At 43.2% G+C, this 14,758-nt stretch overlaps 1 protein-coding gene and 1 pseudogene across 2 annotated transcripts in view; both read left to right on the top strand.

The window, feature by feature from the left end:
• tncb (tenascin Cb) overlaps window positions 1-4,344 on the top strand; it is a 44,829-nt gene extending 40,485 nt beyond the window's left edge. Inside the window, exons 20-24 of the mRNA XM_080853230.1 lie at window positions 77-228; window positions 974-1,070; window positions 1,303-1,464; window positions 2,036-2,199; window positions 2,597-4,344. Coding sequence (XP_080709356.1) covers window positions 77-228; window positions 974-1,070; window positions 1,303-1,464; window positions 2,036-2,199; window positions 2,597-2,707 — 686 coding nt within the window. The 3' untranslated portion in view covers window positions 2,708-4,344. The remainder of the gene's footprint in view (window positions 1-76; window positions 229-973; window positions 1,071-1,302; window positions 1,465-2,035; window positions 2,200-2,596) is intronic.
• Window positions 4,345-4,838: 494 nt separating this feature from the next.
• LOC308376229 (beta-1,3-galactosyltransferase 2-like) lies at window positions 4,839-6,688 on the top strand (annotated as a pseudogene). Its single transcript has 2 exons — window positions 4,839-4,887; window positions 5,822-6,688. The product of its transcript is annotated as a beta-1,3-galactosyltransferase 2-like (transcript).
• The last annotated feature ends 8,070 nt before the right edge of the window (window positions 6,689-14,758 follow it).

The raw sequence follows: 14,758 nt of genomic DNA, 5'->3' as shown, positions 1-14,758 counted from the left end.
TGCACAGTCACTCCCCAGTCCTCTGTGTTTGCAGTAGCATAACTCAATGATCCCCTGCTCTGCTGTGTTTGTGTAGTCGGAGTCCTGTACAAACACCCTAAGGACTGCTCCCAGGCCCTGCTGAATGGAGAGTCCAGCTCGGGCATCTACACTGTCTACCTGCGCGGCGACGAGAGCCAGCCTCTGAAGGTCTACTGTGACATGACCACTGATGGTGGTGGCTGGATTGTGAGTAAAGGCATTATGCTTAGAAATGAAGAAAATAAAATGAATGGGTGTAAAGAGTTTATATTTATATTATAGATAAATATTTATATTTGTATGATGTATTTGTTTTATACTATACTATATGTATACTGACTGTATGCATTTTAGTATTGTATGTATTCACATGGCCATTCTGACAGGGGATTAGGTGACATACTTTATACCTTCTAGAATACGTGCATTACATGTGAAGAAGTAAGCTGGTTCTGTTATCCTTAATCCAAGGTTCGGTTGCAGAGAGTCAGGAAACTCGGGAAAGATGTATTATAATACTTTATTCCAACGCATCACACAATCAACTCGCAAGTCGCGGTAAACGATAGAATTCTTTCAATGACATTATGGAGGGTTGTGGCCCTTATAGTACATAATTAACATGCAAACAATAAAGGTGTGTCCATAAATGAGAGTAGGAAGTTACCTTATTTGGTCTTACCCAATTAAGTCTAAGTTAATTAAATGTCTGTCTGGGGTCCTGACAACCATTGATCTCCTGCTGTCTTTAAGACAAAAGACAGGATATTCTTTGATATACCATTACCAAATGGTCAGGGAGGAAACAGGCCTGACGACCGTCTGTGTGGCCCACATGCATATTCACAGGAAAGGCCATTGCTATGAGGCATATGAAATAAACTAAAACCTTTATATTTACCTGAATCTAACACATGTTGCTGACATGTTGGCATCTTGTTTTGTCTTGAAGGTCTTCGTGAGACGCCAGAGTGGAAAGGTGGAATTCTTCCGTAACTGGAGGAACTACACAGCTGGCTTTGGGGATCTAAGTGACGAGTTCTGGTTGGGTACGTGCTCACTCGTCAAAGCTTCCCATGCTGGTTTGTTTAGTTCTAGAAGGGAGGAGGTTATGTTTATTATGTCCAATGTCCAAGATATGTGCGAGAACACAGAGGTTGTGAAGACAAAACATAAAGGGGTGCATGGGGCCAATTTGTGCCGTTTGGGAATACACAGAAATACATTGCAACCATTTGCAACAAAAGTGCATCAGACTGATATTCCACTTTTTTTTTGCAGGTCTCTCAAATCTGCACAAGATTACTTCGACTGGGCAGTATGAGCTTCGCGTGGACCTCCAAGACAAGGGCGAGGCCGTTTACGCTCAGTACGATAAGTTCTCCGTGTCGGAACCTCGCAGCCGCTACAAGGTGCACGTGGGGGGCTACAGCGGCACCGCAGGTACAGTCACGGTCACGGTCATGGTCACAGTCACGGTCACAGTCACAGCTGCATACAGGACCACTGCTGTCACACTGCAGGATACAAGTAGTGATCGCGTCACAGAAAGCTGTAAAGCTCGTTTCAGTAAGCGTCTATTGAGTGTTCCACTTTGTCGCAGGGCGAGGGTGTGTTGAAGCTATTGACACAGACAAAGGTAGATGTGTCTTGCGCAACGACTCTTTTTACTGTTTTGTTGCTCAACGACATATCAGCCTGACAGTTGAGATATTAGTAGCAGTAGATCACTACAGAGAGTCTAATCTGTTTATTCAGCCAGCGACATTGCTGAGGGACTAAGAGGAGGTCTGATTACTAAAACACAGTACACTGTGTAAAATGACCCTAAAAGAGGATTATCTACTCATTCATTAAATTATTAAAGAGGATAATGTGTTCCAAGCGCTATCTTTCCATAATTCCCTGGGCCTTCTGTTCGGGATCCCTGAATGTCATTTCTGTCTGTGAAGGGCTTTTGTACGCAACCTCTCCAGAGATGATGGTGATTGTCAATATCTTTTCCTTTCTTCAGGCGATTCAATGACCTACCATCATGGGCGGCCCTTCTCCACTTATGACAATGACAATGATATCGCGGTCACCAACTGTGCCCTGTCCTACAAGGGTGCTTTCTGGTATAAGAACTGCCACCGTGTGAACATCATGGGCAGATATGGAGACAACAGCCACAGCAAGGTATGAACATGAGCCACATTTTACAGTGGTCTCACTAAAAATTGTGGTTGGGGTTCAAATGTTGGGTTGTTAAAAAAGTGTCAAAAGAAGTTGAAATGATGTGTACTTGACCTGTGCAGTTGAGTGTGAAGCTATTTAGTTTGTTCTGTGCAGTTGGGTCTGAAGCTATTGTGTTTTTTGTTCTGGGCAGTTCAATGTGAAGCTATTGGGTTTGTTCTGTGCGGTTCTATGTAAAGCTATTGGGTTTCTTCTGGGCAGTTCAATGTGAAGCTATTGGGTTTCTTCTGGGCAGTTCAATGTAAAGCTATTGTGTTTGTTCTGGGCAGTTCAATGTAAAGCTATTGTGTTTGTTCTGTGCGGTTCTATGTAAAGCTGTTGTGTTTCCTCTGCTTGTCAGGGTGTGAATTGGTTCCACTGGAAGGGTCACGAGCACTCCGTAGAGTTCGCTGAGATGAAGATCCGGCCGGCCAACTTCAGGAATTTTGAGGGCAGAAGAAAACGATCATAAATGACCACAACCATCTCTCCCCCCTGCCCCCCCCCCCCCCTCCTCTGACCCCCCCTCTGCCCTTACTAAGTCAGTTTCACCCCCTTCAGCTACCAAAGCCACTGCCCTGAGCCCGGCCACCTCTCTCCATCTTTCTCTCTCTCTCTCTCTCTCTCTCGCTCTCTCTCTCTCTCTATATATATATATATATATAAATTCATAGGTCTGTAGTCTCTCCCATTCTTTTTATATTCTCTCAGTTTACATCCTAAGCCAGTGCCCTTCAAAGTGTCCAGGAGCTCGCGGTTGTGTGCGCGGTGAATGCTGTCACCATCTGACTTACTGAAATATGGACTTCAAGTGCATGGTCTGGCTACACGACACCGTGCCTATGCAAAATAATGTGGACACCAAAGACAGTGATACCTACTGATTGAACAAAAAATGTGACAACATAACTACGCACACCCCAACCGCTCCCACTAACAGAGAGGTGACAGAGAGTCTGGCTTGGTGCTTGTACTTATCACACCACACACACACACACACACACACCATGTTCTCGGTTTCCACACGACATACTGTGACAGTTTTGATATCGGTGTTTTACAGAGAGGGCAGGCCGTTTGTTTGTGCGTGATATGTAGTTTTTTTGGTGCCTCTTCACAAATTCTCGACAGGAAATCTCACCATTTTTACTTAACTCCTAATCTACACCTGGGAACATCAGGGGGTGGGGGTGGGGGGGTGAGGGGGGGTGGGGAGTGAACTACATCCCTGGAACACAATGAGTTTACTCTAGAGAAATGATGGGCTTAAATCTAAAGATCCAGCACGTCACGTGGAGAGGTTCCAGAGCGTCTAGTCTGTGTTAGTCTTTGTGTGACATTTCCTCGTGAACTACCCCCCCTGCCCCCCCCCCCCCCCCCCCCTGCCCGCCGCCCCTCCTATTTCCCTCTTTCACCACCGTCTCAGTCTGAAAAAAAAGACAAAAACATAACAGCAAACGTTTATTAAGGAAACTGCCCCAGCAAGTTAGCAGGCATGCCATGCACGCCCAGATCTCATATTTGACATGTTTCTGATTGTTTTAGGCTGTGCAGGCACTGTGCAATGAACATACTGTGTAAAATATGCATTTGGGTTACCGTTTCACGCCCTACCCTATCACATTTTAAAGTTAGAAAACGCATAGAGGGACAAAAGACAGATAGATTTTTTTTTAAAGTTCGAAATAGTTTGAGGCAGGACCTACTGTTCAATATATAATAATTACTGAATTTGAAAGATATCAACAAGGAAATATAAGAAACAGGAAGTCAGAGAGGAATATCGTGGCAAATGATACTGAAGAATGGACATTTACTTCTTGAAATGGCCATTTGCATTTAAATCAGTATTGTGCGTTTGTGTGAAGCACTGTACGAAGATTTAGTCGAGTTACAAATTGTCTTTATTGTCAAATCCACAGCCTCCCCACAGTGTCCATCCCTGCTACGCCAGTCGACTAAACCACTGACCCTATGGAATACCTGTGTAAATTAAGTTTCTTGTTTGGTATTGGAATTTGTTTGGTTGTTTGTTTGTTTTTTTTTTAAATCTGGGTGAACAACAGGTGTTTCTTTGTAACCCCTATTACAATAAAACAAATTTTGTTTACAAAAATATTGTTTGGATGTTGTATGGCAGTATAAAATTGACAGGGTAATACTTTGTCTAGCAATCACCAAGCCCTTTTTGGTAGCGGCCTACAGAGGTGTGTGTGATATGACATCTGACTAGCTAACTCACACAGCTTACATTGCACGCATCAGAAAAAAAAGCAGTCTATTCCATTATTTCTTATTTAATGTACATACTATTTAAGGATATTATGTCTTTCAAAGTAGCCAGTATTTCATCAAACATGGAGAGTTTAATATGGTTAGATACATACAGAAAATAACATTGACATTAATTTGCTTTTGCACAATGTGGGTCTTATCACAAATACCAATGATTGTCTAGGGTTTGGTGTGTTGGTGAAATTCACATTAAAGGTAGTTTCGACGCTTCTGACAAAAGGCCCTGGTTCTGACGAATCAAATTGCACCCCTCCTTTGCTGTGTTGATTGACTGGTTCACGGCTCGGCTTTTTGAAAGCACACGCTAAATGGACAGCGAGGATCATGAGGAGCAATTCCCTGAATCTGACAAGAAGTGTAATACATTTTTCCAACAATTTGATGTGACAAAGATGTTGGTAAACCTTGGAACATGTTGTAAATCTCAGTCTTGAACGAGGTTGCCTAAGACTGTTTCAACACTACACAATTACAACAACGAGTGCTTATTTCAAATGGTCAGTATGCAGCAGCATCGTAGCCTATATGCCATGAAGACACCCATCTTAGGAAAATAATTTGACATAAAAGTTTTAAGAGTTACCCAATATATATGTAATCTTATATTTCATTTTAACAGTTTTCATTGCATCGCTATTTTACTCTAATAGTGCCATTTGGTAACGGGAGCAAAAACGGTGAAGTTCAACTGTTAATCTATCCCCTGGCAACCTAGTTACACTTACGGTAGCCTAGTAACACTAACGGTAGAACTAGTGGAAAGTCATTTAATATTCTTGACAATCATTATATGACCAATCGGATGTATTCTAAAAATAACCTGACACACAGTAGACCTTATAAGGATGCCATATAGCAGTCACATGTGTTTAATGGGCAAAGACCACACTTCTGTATTCTGAAAGAGCTGTGATGTAGGCTAGTCTATGCCAACAAGTTTAGGACAGATGGACAAGAAGAAAACGAGCTGCTACCGTCCCCTAGGGATATATGCATTGCAAATGACGGATGTATTTGTTACCCTCGACCCGTCAAACCAGACTGGAAAGAAAAACATGACCAGAATTGATTCAGCATTATGTAGCTGGGAGTGGCTTGTCAATATCAGGTGCTTCCGGTAAGCGAGACTGGGATACAAAGTGTGCTGTCCACTGCCTCAACTAACCATCTTATACCGAAACGTGTTTGAATAATGAAATATTGTAGGCTTGCAAAATATCTGCTCCTAGCTGGATTATTGTTTTTTGCAGTGAACGTCTTCTTAAAAATCGGATATTACTCTGAACCGAAGATCGGTCACCACACACCGATTGACGAAGAGTTGTATAAAGTTGTATCACCTTCAACTTACAAATACATCCTGAACCAGCCTTCGGCGTGTGAACACAACCCATACCTGGTATTGATGGTTCCGGTAGCACCTGGCGATGCTGTTTCAAGGGAGGCTGTTAGGAACACATGGGGACAGCGAGATTTGGTCCCAAACCTCAAAATCATTAAACTCTTTTTCGTCGGTGTCTTGGAAGGAGAAGAAGGAGAAAGGACAGAAGCTGCTCTTGCAGAAGAAAACTTTAACCATGGGGACATTGTTATGATGGACTTCTTGGACAGTTATCACAATCTGACAGTGAAGACTATGATGATGATGAACTGGATTGCCACTTATTGCCAAAGTGCCTCTTATGCTATGAAAATTGATGCTGATATTTTCCTTAATATCTTTAACCTTATCAACTTTTTGCCTTTTCCAGCAACACATAATTACATCACTGGATCGGTCATCAATGATGGCATGCCTCGTAGGGCTGAGAACAGCAAATGGTATCTGTCAAAAGACATCTATCCAGATTCCACATTTCCACCCTATGTGTCGGGGGCGGCGTATGTCCTCTCAACAGACCTTGCGGCAAAGATATCATTGGTTTCAAGATTTGTGCGACCAATTCCATTAGAAGATGTCTATGTGGGATTATGTCTGAAGATACTTGGAGTCAGGCCTGTGTATGGTAGAGGCATGTTTTGGCTGCGAAATCTGTTTGAAGTGCGTCACCTGAACTATAACAGATGTACTTTTGCCAAAATTATCATCGTTACAGACTTCTCTCCGTCTGAGCTTCTGAAGATCTGGCCAGATTTTCAGAAAAACCATGCATGTTAATATATGTTGTATACGCCAATCAAACCAAGTACCTCTTCTGAATTCCCCAGTGCTGTTATGGTGGTCACATTTCCTTCTCTTTGGGACATGTGGATACTTGAGGGTGAGGACAAGAAACCCATATTTACTCTATACTGAATGTAAATTTATTTGTAAATAAGTGCCTTTGTGTTTGGCTGAGCCATTACAGCATATTCTTACTTATTACCTATACCAAATAATTGTACATTAAAATGTAACTAATGTGTGTACAGATTGGCCTTCTCATTTTTAAACTGAGTATTTGTAGCCAGCCCTGGGCATTTTTAGCTTACCAGTACGTGGCTGTTGCATCCTGCCAACAGCAGATGGCGGAATTTACTAACGTTGGCAGGTTCACGGTTAAGCGTCAAGGAAATTGGGGCAAGATCAACTTGACCACTAAGAGGAAAGTAAAACAGGAAAATAAACTTGCATCATGTACATCATGGTGTCATCATGTACGTGTACAGTTCACGTTAAAGGCCTGGTCTGATTCAGCATAGCCCATCACGATTGAGATAATGGTATCCATTTCTCATCCATGATTTGTTATAATTGACTTTTCATTCAATCCATCAGTATGGATATGACCCTATACGAACCAAGTTAGGGCCTCGGAAAAACGTTGCTGGTTTACACTCTTAGCATGTCTAGCAATAAAAGTGTGCTTGGGTATAAAACGGAATATCTCGGACAGAAATAGACAGAAATAGGCCGATGATTCATACACACTGCAGTCAGTCCTCCAGCAGATGGCTGAAACTCTTGACGCCTAATAGAGAGAGTTTCGTTGTGCGTCTCCTTCCCCGCTTTATGGACGTCCTCTTCATAACAGAGAGGGATGCGCGAGGAGGGATTGTAGTGAGGTATGATTGGAGGGGTCGGGGACAGTCATGAATCTGTTGCAATGCCAATATTGACGTGTTTTGGTCATTTAACAATTACAAGAAGTCTATTATGACACTAACAACAAAATATGTTGCCTAAAAGTCTATTGTATTGTATACTACATGCTGAAAATGTGTTGTTTTACAGTTTGGAAAAGTTTTCATCGCAAAAAGTACCCAGTCTGCTTCCTCGCTGTGCTGATACGTTTAATGTGTGAAGTGGGTGGGGCTGTAGCATACTTACTTGACGTAATTGACGTGGGTTCCTAAGGCAACCCATCAAACATGCATTTCATCAAGAATATTTTGTCACACCCCCGCTGTTGCAAGAGCGGCACGGGCAAGAATGAGAGAGAGTTGAGAGAGCCTGCGCAGAGAGCTAAAGCAGCGTCTGAGAAGACACAGAGGAGCTACTCCACCGTTAAAGACTTTTAACAGAAGTGTAGCCTATGCGTATTGTTAACTCTCATTAACCCGTTCGCTCTGAAGTGAGATCGAGAAGGTGCGTGTTGATGTAAGTATTTTGGCAACTTTTATTCATTTTGTGGCATTGTCCAGGTGTTCGATAAAACTAATCAAGTGATGGAAGGAAAAGACACCATAGCGTAACTTCGTAATCTTTCTAATGTTTTTCCCATTACCATTGGTCCACTTTCTCCGGAAACAAATTACTTACTTAAATATAATCGATAATATATCTAATCTATGTTCTCCATCCATCTGGTGTTGCCCGTTTCCAGTTGAACAGAGTGTCATGCTCAGATTTAGTCTAGCTATCAAAGAAGCTAGGATGGCGGGATCCCGGGATGGAAGGATGGACGGTGTGAAAACCTTGGTCTATTGTAGTTGATAAAGTTTTCAAACTGTTTTGTGATGTTGTGCCTCAAGATACCTCATGGAGGAGCCTTTTATAATGTGTAACCTGGTGTGTCTCCAGTCCAAAACATCCTTCCTCTCCTCTTTAATTCACAGCAACCCATAGTCCCTGTATTTCACAAGGCTGGCTTTTATGTGTATTGCAGTGCATATGTGTGTGTCCATGTCTTTGTTGTAGCCCAGTGCTTCTCACTGTTGCATGTGTGTGTGTTTGTGTTGTCTCTCCCAGCTGTTGTACTAAGGCATAGACGTTTGCCGACTTTGTCTGGGCATTTTGTTCAGAGGGAAAAGAGTGGCAACCCCCTTCAGGATGCATATGAATAGCGTATTAAACCAGTGGAGTAAGTAAGACCCTTGCATAAACCAACTTAAGTTTAGGAACAAACTTTAAATGTCATTTTAACTTCTGTGATGAAATCCATTGCCTTTTAACCCTTCATTTGTGCTCTTTGTCCAACTTAAACGCAGTGTGTCGGACATCACACAGAGCTCTATCTAGCTCTTTAATGTGTCTTTTCTATGTTTGTTTTCACGTTTGTTGCCGTAGTACATTTTAAAAGCAAATTGTTTCATCACACGTCTTTCATGGTTAGCGCTTTGTGGCCTTGCCTCGGTGGTGTACACATTTCCTGCCTGCAGACTCGTATGCTTGTGGTAATGGAAGCTGAATGTATGACTGTCTCCTTCCAGTCCTCATCACATCCATTGCATGGTGCACACTGTACAATGTCTGTGCCTGACTATGCCCATGTGTACCAGTGTCTGTGCCTGACTATGACCTCGCAAACTCTACTGATGTCCAACTTGGTGATATTTATATAGGGATATTGAGACCATTCAGGTCAGCAGTCTTGCAGTGATAACCTTGAAAAGAATTGTTGACTCACAGACAGTTGACATCCTGTTATTACATCCTCTGTGGTCAGGTGGGGTGTTTGTGTGTGTGTGTGTGTGTGTGTGTATGAGTGTGTGTGTGTGTGTGTGTGTGTGTGTGGGGGGGGGGGGGGGGGGGGGGGGGGGTGTAGGATAGGGTCGGCATTCATATGACAGCTCAAACTGATTCTTTCACTGAAAATCTCACAAAGCTGCATGCATTTATGATTGTTTATTTGCATCTGTATTTTAGGATAGCAATACATGTTGCCATTCGTAACACAGCAGTCAAGAACAGATTTTATTCACTAAAAACGAATTTAAGGCGCAGGTATGGCATTTTTTATGTTGGGCCTAATTTTACTTGATGAGTCTGCCAAGTGCAAAATGAATGAAGGAGCTTAGTAGTACTGGACCATTGGACTGCAGCATCCTATCACCAATCCCTTATCCTAGTGTGGATCACTTGTAGCACTTGGCCAAGGGAATCCCAGTGTTGTACCCCTGTGTGTGTGTGTGTGTGTGTGTGTAGGAGGGGGTGTGTGCAGGGTCAGTGTAGTGGAGCACACAGGGTTATCGATGTGGAAGTGCCTAATGAATCCACCCGTCAGGGCTTTGTTAGTGACATAATCAGCAGATTTGAGTTCATCCCCCTGCCAAATGCATTGAACGCACACGCACACGCACACGCACACACAACACGCACACAAACACAAACATGCTGATAAACGTACATCCTTTCCCTAGTTGGCATACAAGAGACATCACGCTGCACATGTAGTTGCTTGAGGCAGAAGAGTGTTTATAATAACAGTCTTCATAATAAGAGTCCCAGACTGGCTTTTGCACTGACAGCAGGGTGGTGTTTTCCTGGACTGTCTGGGACACCTAGACCCCTAGTTTCCCACGAGCACACCTCCCTTCCTGCACGGACGTGGAGCCATCGCTCACTCCGCAGATCCTCCCTCTGAGTCAGGAGATCAGGCCGTTCTTCCATTTTTCACAAAATGTATTTTTGAAAGCGTAAATTTTGCTTTCTGTCTTCTTAATCTGCACGCCAGTCTTCCCACTCTCCCTGCCCCGTTTTATAGACAATAAACTCGCTCAGGACTTTGATATTTACGATGCTTGGCTTCAACAGGTGTACTTAACCTAAATTGCCATTGTTAGATTCATATGTATTGTGGGAACACATTCTTTGCTTCAGTGTCAAAGACTATAGCATGTCAGGCAGGTGTTAATTAGATAGGTGTTGCACATAACTTGGTGTTGCAGACTGAAAAAAAAACTACAGTGGTAAGAAACTGAAAATAAAACCACAGTGGTAAAATGACTGAAAATACAACTACAGTGGTAACTGACTAAAAATATGACTGCAGTGGTTAGTGACTGATAATAAGACTACAGTGGTAAGTGGCTGATAATAAGACTACAGCGGTAAGTGGCTGATAATAAGACTACGGCGGTAGGGCCAGACCATAAGCAACATGAAACAAGCTCCATTTGATCATTCTCATTCCAGGTAAACGGAAGATTGCCTATTTAAGGTGGTTAAAAAATGCAAAGTGTACCCTGGCCTTTCCTTTGATCTGATTACTTTGATCTGAGGGGAGTTCGTAGCTGCCTGTTTCCATCCTCACTCTCCATCCACTAATGGTGTGCTGTTCAGAAACAGTCATTATGCTAGCGGAAAGCATTTAGCACACAATTGAACACTGATGAGTAAAGCTGTTTTTGCTGCCAGCACTTGCACGGACGGAACTGCTGCCAGACCTGGGGCCTTGTAGAATTACAGTCACCACTGAAACTGTTAGGAACACACTAAAACAGGTCTAATGCTGAAGAGGGTTAAACAGGGTTTATAGATTCACATTTACTGTGATTTAAACACTGCACATTGTTTAAATCCCAATTGAATTTTCCCCTACTTTTGTATAAGGTGTAGCAAATCATGACGGTTGTTTCCCCTTGGTTGAGTCTATTACCACCAGTCAGACGGTGAAAAGAAACAATGGCTCTTGCCTTGATCACTACACCATACTCTCACTTTCTCTCTTCAGCGTACCATCCACAACAATCACAATCAGAATGCCACAGTGAGGCTCAAATGGATAATGTTACCAAACTACGACAGCTATCTAAGATTTCCCTCTGAATAATTCACCACATTCGAACCATTTCCTCCGTCTCTGCATGCTACCTCTGTGGATTAATGGCAAAACCATGCCCAGGGCATGATAACTCTATTTTTGTCAAACTACCCTAGACTCCTTTCCTCTTTCTTTTTTAAGACTGTATGAATATGTGAGCATGGCCAGAACTTAAAATGCCTGAGGTTACATCATCTCCAGTTGAGGAGGGGGGGGGGGTTAATGGGACTTCTGGGAACTATCTGTGATGCTAGACAGACGTGTTCCTGAGTTAGTGTCACTAAACTCAATTTCTGGCGCAGTCCCTGTGATGGAGGCTCACAGACAGGTAGGCTCCATCCTTGATGTGTGTGTGTGTGTGTGTGTGTGTGTGTGTGTGTGTGTGTGTGTGTGTGTGTGTTTGTGTGTGTGTGTGTGTGTGTGTGTGTGTGTGTGTGTGTGTGTGTCCCTCTGATTGACTTAAAGCTCCTGCACGTAAACATTCTGTTATTCCCAGAACACAGACAATGCACACCTGTGTACATTGCCCAGCGTACGTGCACACACACACACACACACACACACACACACACACACATATACATATGGCCATTATCACATGGATACTTTCATAGTCTCTGTACATTGCCCAGCGTATGTGATCACACACACACACACACATACACATGAACATTATCACATGGATACTTTCATAGTCTCTTTACATTTCCCAGCGTATGTGCACACACATTCATACACATGTGCATTATTACATGGATACTCTCACACTCTGTCTGTCTCTAGCTAAACTTGCATGTCAGACCACTGGTTGGCTCTGGAAATGTAAACCTTCAAATATGCCTAACACTGTTTCTGTCCTGGGGGTTGGTCTCACAAACAATCAAGTATTAGACGGGGCCTTTCAACTTTAATGGCTGAATTCAGGTCTAGATTAGTCCTGGGGATCAAGCCTTTGGAGTTACTAATCACACTGGCACTCGTTTACAAGACGCCCCTCTTCAACATTTCCACACTGCCCACATCTTTGGCTCGCCTGCTGAATCACAGTGGGAGAGAATGTGAGGGGGAACACAGATGGAGAGAGAGAGAGAGAGAGAGAAAGAGAAGGAGAGAGAGAGTAGGAGAGAGAGAGAAAGAGTAGGAGAGAGAGAAAGAGTAGGAGAGAGAGCTTGAGAAAGAGAGAGAGAGACAGAAAGAGTAGGCGAGAGAGAGAGAAAGAGTAGGAGAGAGAGAGAATGCTTGCAATCTGCTTCTGTCTGATCAACAGACCGAGTCAACATTGGCTCATACCTCAAGGTTATTTTACGGCTACGGTTAATCCATTAGGTGATTTTCTGAGGACATGGCAGTGCAAATATAAATGAGCTTGGCTCCAGGGCAGGGGCAGATTATGGGATGTGTTAATGGAGTATGAATGTGCCGTTGTGATGTAAGGGTGGGCATCCGCCACAGCTGCTCTAAATAACATGTCCCTTCAGCCAGAAGTATAGACTGTGCTGTACATTTAAAAAAAGAAAAAAAAACTCAATTTCCCAGGATGCCATGTGGGAAAATCTACAGAGGGTACGTTGTTCTCTATGAATGTTCGGAGTTGCTTAACTAAGGTGTGCATTATTATAAAAGTGAAAATAAATAAATAATAATTTCCCACGCACAACCACTTCTCCATTTGTTCTGCTTATCTAACGCGCCACTTATGCTCCATGCTCAACCTTTTATGTACCGTGGTGTTTGACCTGTGAGATTGCGTTTCGGTTCGCCATGCGTCATGTTCTGTTCATTATCTGGGGCAAAGTCGGTGGGTTGACCCTGCTACCCTTTAAATTACAGGACTGAGTGGCTGCATTGAGTTTTCACTGAAGACAGGGAACAGTGTGTGTGCCACCGACGAGACCGAGACCACTTGCATGGTCTGGTAATGTTGTTATGAGAGTGTGTGTGCGTGTGTGTCTGTGTGTGTCTGTGTGTGTGTGTCTGTGTGTGTCTGTGTGTGTCTGTGTGTGTGTGTGTTTGTGTCTGTGTCTGTGTGTGTGTGTGTGTGTGTGTGAGTGTGTGTGTGTGTGTGTGTGTGTGTTTGTGGATGTGTGTGTTTGTGGATGTGTGTGTGTGTGTGTGAGTGTGTGTGTGTGTGTGTGTGTGTGTGTGTGTGTGTGTGTGTGTGTGTGTGTGTGTGTGTGTGTGTGTACACACGTCAGAGGCAGGGGTGAAGGGACTGTCACTGCCATGGCCTCAGGATGGGCCAGATAGATCTGCTGTTGTGTTCCAAAGGGGCGTGACCTCGCTGCTTCTATTGTCACTAACAGAGAGTGTGTGTGTGTGTGTGTGTGTGTGTGATCTGCTGTTGTGTTTCACGGGGGCAGGACCCTGCTGCTGTTATTGTCACTAACAGAGAGTGCGTAGCGTAGCGTAGTTGTCCCATGATGCAATTAGAAGAACTGCCAAACTGTGATTTTCTTTGTTTGTTTGTTTGTTTGTATTTTTAGTTTTGGTCATTTGAACTGGTAGTCTGGAAAATACTCAGGGATTGGCATCAACTTGGTATGTAGCTGGATGTCCTTATGCTGATGTAATAGTTTCTTGTGACGATCTTTGTATTATTGAATGTCAGAGTTCCCACTTGTGCTTTTGTGCTTTCTTGTATTTGGGGCTGTGACTGTGATTGACAATTTGTCACTTTTTGAGGTGTGGTTTTATAGGCAACTAGTTTTGGTACCATCTTCAAATGAATGTAGATAGCATATGGTCATGTGAAGGACAGATACACACACCTGTGCCTTTCCCTCTAGCCAGCCAGGATATGCCCTGTGTAGTTCTGTGTAACGGGCTGGAATACCCTGCAAAAATGGAAGAAAAGCTTTTGCAAGGTGTTGCTGGTGTTTGCAAGGTTTTGCATAGCTTTTGGGCAGTAAGCTTGCTAGTTTTGGAACAGAACTCCGTATTGCTGCTTTAAACTGAAAGAACTGCTGATGATGTATTTGGGTCTGTGACTGTGTGTCGTCTGGAGATATTAAACTAAAAGGACAGATGTGTATTTGGGTCTGTGACTGTGTCGTCTGGAGATATTAAACTAAAAGGACTGCTTATGAGGGAGGAGATGATACACAAGATCACTGTTGGTTGAGGGGTGGGCACTTGTGAATAAGAGTTTCTTCCAAGCTTAAAGTATCTTGAGCTGTTTCCAGTCTGACTATAGCACATCCTCAGTGCTATCGATCAGACGGAAACACACACCAAGGTGGGGTGTCGTCGTCGTCGTTGCTTCC

The sequence above is a fragment of the Sprattus sprattus genome (assembly GCF_963457725.1).
Source record: "Sprattus sprattus genome assembly, chromosome: 15".
In the NCBI taxonomy this organism is placed as follows: domain Eukaryota; kingdom Metazoa; phylum Chordata; class Actinopteri; order Clupeiformes; family Clupeidae; genus Sprattus; species Sprattus sprattus.
Note: the sequence above shows the minus strand (reverse complement) of the source record. Positions and strands in the feature narration are given on the sequence as shown.